Below are 7,368 nucleotides of genomic sequence, written 5' to 3'. Positions count from 1 at the left end.
GCACACACACATCGACTTGAATCAAGTGCACCCGGCTTAAAGAGAAAAATTGCAGTTAGTGTTGTTTCCCGTCCACACACATCTTTAAGCAAAAGGAGTGGTTGGAGTTTTCAATGTTAAATCTTAGGAGATGGCTGAAGTTCCAGGCGAAACCCATCAGGAGGTTTTTTTTAAAAAAAACTCCGGTTCAATTCAACTTCACGTTTTAGTTAAAGATACCAGCAACTCCGCCAGCGGCGGATGATCAGACAGACCCTTGCTTTTCTTCCCCCTTCCCTGCACCAGTCACCGATCCAGGGTCAGGGAAATCCTGCTAAAGTCATCTCGACTTCCTTCATTTTTCAAATCAGCAAAGACCTGGGTGAAGTAGTGAGGGTCAGCGTTGATCTGCAGCATCTTGGTACTCATACTGTCAATGATGCGGAGGCACCGGTCCCAGAAGGCATCCTTGGCACTCTCCACCAGGAAAGGTTTGAGAGGGTAGGAGATCTCGTTGCCCATGTAGGAATAGGACAGGTAGAGGCAGGTCAGGAGGGTGGCTTGCAGGTCATGCTCGGTGCCCACCTGATCCCCATCGATGACATCTCTGCACAGCAGATAGACAAAGACCACATTGGCCGGGGTGACAAACGCCTGGTCCTGCCAACCTTGGAGCAGCAAGGAACGGTCCACACTCCGCAGCCAAAGCACCGGGTCAGTCGGGGACAGGTGCTTGAGTCTAAAGCAGCGACGGCAGAGGAACTCCCCCAGACATTTCAGCAACTCGCTGGTGGAAGCCTGGACTATCACTCTTTTGGGAGAGCCGGCCCCGCTGCTGTGGGAGGAGGTCTTCTTGATGGAGGAGACGCCTTGCTTGGTGCCCAGGGGGTCAGCGGGCACCTGGAGTTCGTAGCTGGAGAGGTTGGCACAGGATAGAGACTTCTTCACGTTCTCGCTGTTGAGGTGGACCACGTCGTTCTGGTGGTGGTAGTTGCTGGGGTTGGATTTGCGGGAGCCTTTCTTCTTGGTGGAAGCCACCAGCCGCTTCCAGGTCAAGGCTGGGATAAACATGGAGTGGCGTTTCAAACTCTTGTCCTTCTGCCCATTGGTTTTGGCACTTTGGATGGCGTGGTAGTGACTCAGGGACTTCGAGTCTGTGCCATCCTCAAATAGACTGGACCTCCGAGAGCCGGGAGATAGAGACAAGACTGTACCCATTCTAGCCCGATCAGATTTCCACCAATGTCTTAAGGATTATAAATCCAAGCAGGGGAGGAGAGAGGGGAAGGGCTCCTTTAAGGGGAGGGGAAGAAAAAGCTCGATTAATTCGTGCAAAGCTCTCTGCCCGTTCAAATGCTCACGATTTTAATGGATATTCCAAAATGCAAACAAATTGGCAGAGTTTACACACATGCAAATCAGAAGGAGCTAGTAAATAATCTCCATCCCCAGGCTGGTCAAAAGGCACATTTACCTAAAAAGAGTGGACCTAAAAAAAAATCACATTTATTTTTGGGAAGAATGGGGGATGGGGCTATATGGTGCTAGTTATTACAGAGAAAGAGAGAGAGAGGCAATGACAAATGTACTAATACCTGAAGGATCGCTAGATGAACATCAATTTGCATCCCCGGCATCTGTCCGCCTCGATGGCGAAACCAGTCAGGGGTCTGGCTAAAATTAGGCATGCAATTTTATAAAGCTCCCCATAAGGGGTAGCTTTTAACCCGCATCTCTGAAATTGAGCCCCGACACACGGTCGACCTTCTCCCATTTAATACATGCAAAAGCGTTCGATACATATACACATAAAACAGCCCCCCTTCAACACATACCCACACCCCCCCCACACACACAAAACAGCCAGCCACCCACCCACACACACAAAACAGTCCCACCTCCACAACCCACACACAAAACAGTCCCCCCTCCACAACCCACACACCCACACAACAGCCACACACACAGCACCAAAAGCCGGCCGGTTAACTAAAACACACATACGATTGGAATAAATTCATACATCTCACCTGCGTTTAGGGAGCCCCTTCTCTCCCTCTCTGCAACCGGCTATTTAGTAATAATAAAAATAGCTCGAGTGTAGAAAAGCAGGCTGCTTTTTGAAGAGGCTGTGTATCAAGTTGTGACAATCTAAGGCGATTTGATCTGGCTGCAGCTGCGGCTGTGTGAAACCAATCATTCAGAATCCCTTTCAATCCCAGCCTTCAGAATATGTGATTTACAACAAAAAAAAATGGGGCCGAGGCGGTTCATCTTGCCGCTCGGTTTATTTTTAAATCTCTCTCTTCTACTTTTGTTTTAATCTGGGAAAAGCTTCTCGCTATAGAAACAGACCCCAATTCTCTGCATTTCCCCCCCCCCCTCCTCTCCCGTTGGCTCAGTGAAACAGACCGAGTTAGACTCTGGGCGGAGTGTAAGTGACAAGAAATCTGCAGACGGCACACGCCTCCCTTCTCCTCCCAGTTCATGGACACAGGATGGAATTAATTCTCTCGGGAGGGAAGCTGTCTCTTTGCCATCAGAATGAATATCCTTTCCCGCTCGTTTCTCAGCCATCACCTTGTCTGTAGGACGTATTTGCATTTTAATTCAAAATGCGATTCCGCCATGCAATGTCGGTATGTGAAAACAAGGGCTTGCATTTATGAAAAGTCCCTTTTCAAGACCGCAGGAGATCCTAAACCTTGACGGACAATCCAGTACTTTGGAAGTGTTGTAATGTAAGGAAATGCAGCAGACAATATGCTCATAGCAAGACAATGCCTGGTGATGCTGATTGAGGGGTAGGTGTTGGGCAGAACACTTGGAGAAATCCCCCAACGTCTATGAATAGTGTCTTGGGATCTTTTGCACCCACCCCAGAGGGCAGCTGGCATTTCAGTTTAACAACTCACCCAAAACCTAGGGCAATGCAGCTGGGTTATCAGTAGTAATAGGATGAGGCCTTAGGTGGTCATTAATTGGCCTTAGTTGGCAATGGGCAGGAACCCAAGGAGCAGGAGTAGACCATATGGGCTTTCCATGTCTACTGGGCATCGCAGGGACTGGGGTGCCTTATCAACCCTTTTAATCACATTTTGGTTTTAATGTTTTAAGTTTCATTTGTGAATTATTTTTGGTAGTACCCCTGATTTAGTTCAATTGCTTAATGTTTTGCTTCAAAGGAGTAGACCACAAGGTTCAATAAGGTGCTGCACAAAAGGTGTAGTATATTAGCATGGATAGAGGATTGGCTAACTGGGAGAAGACAGAGTCTTGGGATACGAGGGGCATGTTCAAGATGGCAACCTGTAACTAGTGGAGTGCCACAGGGATCAGTGCTGGGCCACAATCATTCACAATCTATACTAATGACTTAGACGAGGGAAGTGAATGTACTATTGCCAAGTTTGCAAATGACACAATTAGGCAAGTGGCAAAGGTGTCACAAAGCGTCTACAGAGGGATAAAGACAGGTTAGATGAGTGGGCAAAAGCTTGGCAGATGGAATATAATGTAGGAAGATGTGAAGTTATACAGTCTGCTGGGAAGAATAAAGGAGCTGAAGATTCTTTAAATGGAAAAATACTGCAGAAAGCTGCAGACAGAGGGATTTGGGGATCCTTGTGCATAAAATCACAAACAAACTAGCATGCCAGTTCAGCAGGTAATAGGGAAGGCACTCACCTTCTCGGGAGCGGAGACAGCCAGACCTGTGACAGTGGGCTGAGTTTAAATCGGGAGTGACTTCACAGGACAATGGCAATCGCATTGGCTGGTAAGTAATTGCTAATTTGAATTGTCTATTCTAAATTGCTTTCAGATTAAAAGTAATGAAAATATTTTACAGGTTTAAAAGCTAAAAATCAGTTGAAATAAAAAAAATTAAAACCTAATTAAATAAAATAAGGATAGAGACCCAGGTGACGTGTTGTTCCACTTGTCCAAGGTAGACACCAGTGTTTGTACACCATAAGAAATAGGAGTAGGCCATCGAGCCCCTCGAGCCTGCTCCGCCATTCAATAAGATCATGGCTGATCTGAAGTGGATCAGTTCCACTTACCCACCTGATCCCTATAACCCCTAATTCCCTTACTGATCAGGAATCCATCTATCCGTGATTTAAACATACTCAACGAGGTAGCCTCCACCACTTCAGTGGGCAGAGAATTCCAGAGATTCACCACCCTCTGAGAGAAGAAGTTCCTCCTCAACTCTGTCCTAAACTGACCCCCCTTTATTTTGAGGCTGTGCCCTCTAGTTCTAGCTTCCTTTCTAAGTGGAAAGAATCTCTCCACCTCTACCCTATCCAGCCCCTTCATTATCTTATAGGTGTCTATAAGATCCCCCCTCAGCCTTCTAAATTCCAACGAGTACAAATCCAATCTGCTCAGTCTCTCCTCATAATGAACACCCCTCATCTCTGATATCAACCTGATGAACCTTCTCTGCACTCCCTCCAAGGCCAATATATCCTTCCGCAAATAAGGGGACCAATACTGCACACAGTATTCCAGCTGCAGCCTCACCAATGCCCTGTACAGATGCAGCAAGGCATCTCTGCTTTTATATTCTATCCCCCTTGCGATATAGGCCAACATCCTATTTGCCTTCTTGATCACCTGTTGCACCTGCAGACTGGGTTTTTGCGTCTCATGCACAAGGACCCCCAGGTCCCTTTGCACAGTAGCATGTTGTAATTTTTTTCCATTTAGATAATAATCCAATTTGCTATTATTTCCTCCAAAGTGAATAACCTCGCATTTGTCAACGTTATACTCCATCTGCCAGATCCTCGCCCACTCACTCAGCCTGTCCAAATCTCTCTGCAGACCTTCTACGCCCTCCACACGATTCACTTTTCCATGGTAGTGATTTTACTTTGCATTCTGTTAATAAACCATGTTCCTTTCCAGTTGGGCTTCCTGAGTTATTACAGGTACATAAAATTAGAGAGATGAGTACGTGGCTCAAAGACTGGTGTGGGAGAAGTGGGTATTGGTTCGTGGGACATTGGCATCAGTACTGGGGAAAGTGGGGGCTGCATCATTGGGATGGCCTACATCTGAACCATGCTGGGACCAAGGTTCTTGTGGACCCTATAACTAGGGAAGTAGAGAGGGCTTTAAACTAAAAACCCTTTTGTAGGTGTGAGCGTTCATTGCTTGGAAAATTAGGAAATCAGAGTTAAAGGTAGGTGTGCAAGTTATTGATCGGTCTGAGTCTCAACAGAAAACGATAGGTAGGGACAGATCATATGATTGCAACATATGTGTATGATGTATTAGCTAATACTGAAACATGGTTGCAGGGTAACCAGGACTGGGTGTTCAACCTTCCAGGGTATACAATGTTTCAAAAGGACAGGCCAAAAGGGAAAGGAGGTGGGGTAGCGTTGTTAATCAAGGAAGGTTTCAGAGCAGTGCTGAGTGGTGACATAAAGGCAGTGGATAGAGATGTCAAATTGGTTTGGGTCGAAATCATAAATAGTGGGGAAGGAAGACAAGGGTAGGAGTAGTCTATAGTCCCCCAAATGTGACCTCTCAAGAAGTCAGAGCATAAATGGGGAAGTATCAAGGGCATGTTAACTGCAATTTTCATAGGAAAGTTTAATCTGCATATTGATTGGACAAACCAAACCGGCAAGGGTATTGCAGAAGATGGATTTTTGGACTGCATCAAGGATTACTTTTTAGAGCAGTACGTTGTGGAACCTACCCGGGAACAGGCTACTTCAGATTTGGTTTTGTGTAATGAAGGATTAATAAGGAATCTTGCGGTTAAGGATCCCCTAGGAGATCTCTCTTTAACTACTCTTTATACAAATCTGAAGTCCCTATCTGCTTCAAGACCATCATCCCTGTACCAAAGAAAAGCCAGGCAGTTCATTGAGTGCCTTAATGACTATCATCCAGTGGCTCTGAAATCCATCATTATGAAGTGCTTCGAAAGGTTAGTCATGGTATGAATCAGTTCCGGCTTCCCAGATTGCCTGGATCCACTACAGTTTGTCTATCACCACAACAGGGGGAGGCGATGGCCTAGTGGTATTATCGCTAGACTATTAATCCAGAAACTCAGCTAATGTTCTGGGGACCTGCGTTCGAATCCCACCAGGCAGATGGTGGAATTTGAATTCAATAAAAAAACCCTGCAATTAAGAACCTACTGATGACCATGAAACCACTGATAATTGTCAGAAAAACCCATCTGGTTCACTAATGTCCTTTAGGGAAGGAAATCTGCCCTCCTTACCCGGTCTGGCCTGCATGTGACTCCAGAACCACACCAATGTGGTTGACTCTCAACTGCCCTCGGGCAATTAGGGATGGACAAGAAATGCTGGCCAGCCAGCGACGCCCATGTCCCACAAATGAATTTTTAAAAAACAGGTCCATGTCCCTGGCTCTACACTCAACCATGGAACACCTGGATAACAAAGATACCTATGTCAGACTCTTATTTATTGACCACAGCTCAGCCTTCAACACCATTATCCCTACAAAACCCATCTCCAAACACCGTGGCCTGGGGCTTGGCTCATCCGTCTGCAACTGGATCCTAGATTTCTTAACCCACAGACTGCAATCAGTAAGGATAGGCAACAACACCTCTTCCACGATCATCCTCAACACTGGTGCCCCACATGGCTGTGCTCTCAGCCCCTTACTATACTCCTTATACACCTATGACTGTGTGGCCACATTCCCCTTCGACTTAATTTTCAAGTTTGCTGATGACACCACCATAGTAGGCTGGACCTACCTTGTATTAAGTTGATCTTTCTCTACACTCTAGCTATGACTGTACGCTACATTCTGCATCCTCTCCTTTCCTTCTCTATGAAATGGTATGCTTTGTCTGTATAGCACGCAAGAAACAATACTTTTTACTGTATACTAATACATGTGACAATAGATCAAATCAAATGGGGGTAGTGACCACAGTATGATAGAATTCCAGATATAGTTTGAGGGTGAACACCATAGGTCCATAACCAGTGTCTTCAACTTAAATAAGGGCAATTATAATGGTATGGGGGTGGAGTTGTCTAAGGTGAACAAGCTAAGATACAGGTCAGTGCATGAGCAGTGGTGGATATTCAAACAGCTGGTCTAAAATGCTCAGCAAGAGTTAGGGTTAGAGTTTATCCCAATCAAAAAGAGAGATTCCAGGAGAAAGAGGCAAAATTCCTGGTTAACACAGGAGATCAAGGATAATTTGAAATTGAAAATCATGATTTACAAAGTGGCAAGGGGTAGTGATAGACCAGAGGACTAGGAAGCTTTCAGGATCCAGCAGCAAAAGACTAAAAAGCTCATAAGAAGGAAGAAAATGAAATTTGAGAGTAAACTTGCATGCAGCATAAAAACAGTGAGAGTTTCTAT

General features: G+C 45.6%; 1 protein-coding gene across 1 annotated transcript; it reads right to left on the bottom strand.

Annotated features, from left to right (window-relative positions):
* Positions 1 to 285: 285 nt before the first annotated feature.
* On the bottom strand, positions 286 to 1,197 carry LOC144496073 (cyclin-dependent kinase 5 activator 1-like). The gene has a single exon (XM_078217031.1). The coding sequence runs from the start codon at positions 1,195 to 1,197 to the stop codon at positions 286 to 288; it is 912 nt and encodes a 303-aa protein (XP_078073157.1).
* Between the last annotated feature and the right edge of the window lie 6,171 nt (positions 1,198 to 7,368).

The sequence above is a fragment of the Mustelus asterias genome, chromosome 7 (assembly GCF_964213995.1).
Source record: "Mustelus asterias chromosome 7, sMusAst1.hap1.1, whole genome shotgun sequence".
Taxonomy (NCBI): domain Eukaryota; kingdom Metazoa; phylum Chordata; class Chondrichthyes; order Carcharhiniformes; family Triakidae; genus Mustelus; species Mustelus asterias.
Note: the sequence above shows the minus strand (reverse complement) of the source record. Positions and strands in the feature narration are given on the sequence as shown.

Bases quoted from the DNA above. Each gene is read 5' to 3' on its own strand.
- LOC144496073 (XM_078217031.1), bottom strand. From the start codon at position 1,197: ATGGGTACAGTCTTGTCTCTATCTCCCGGCTCTCGGAGGTCCAGTCTA.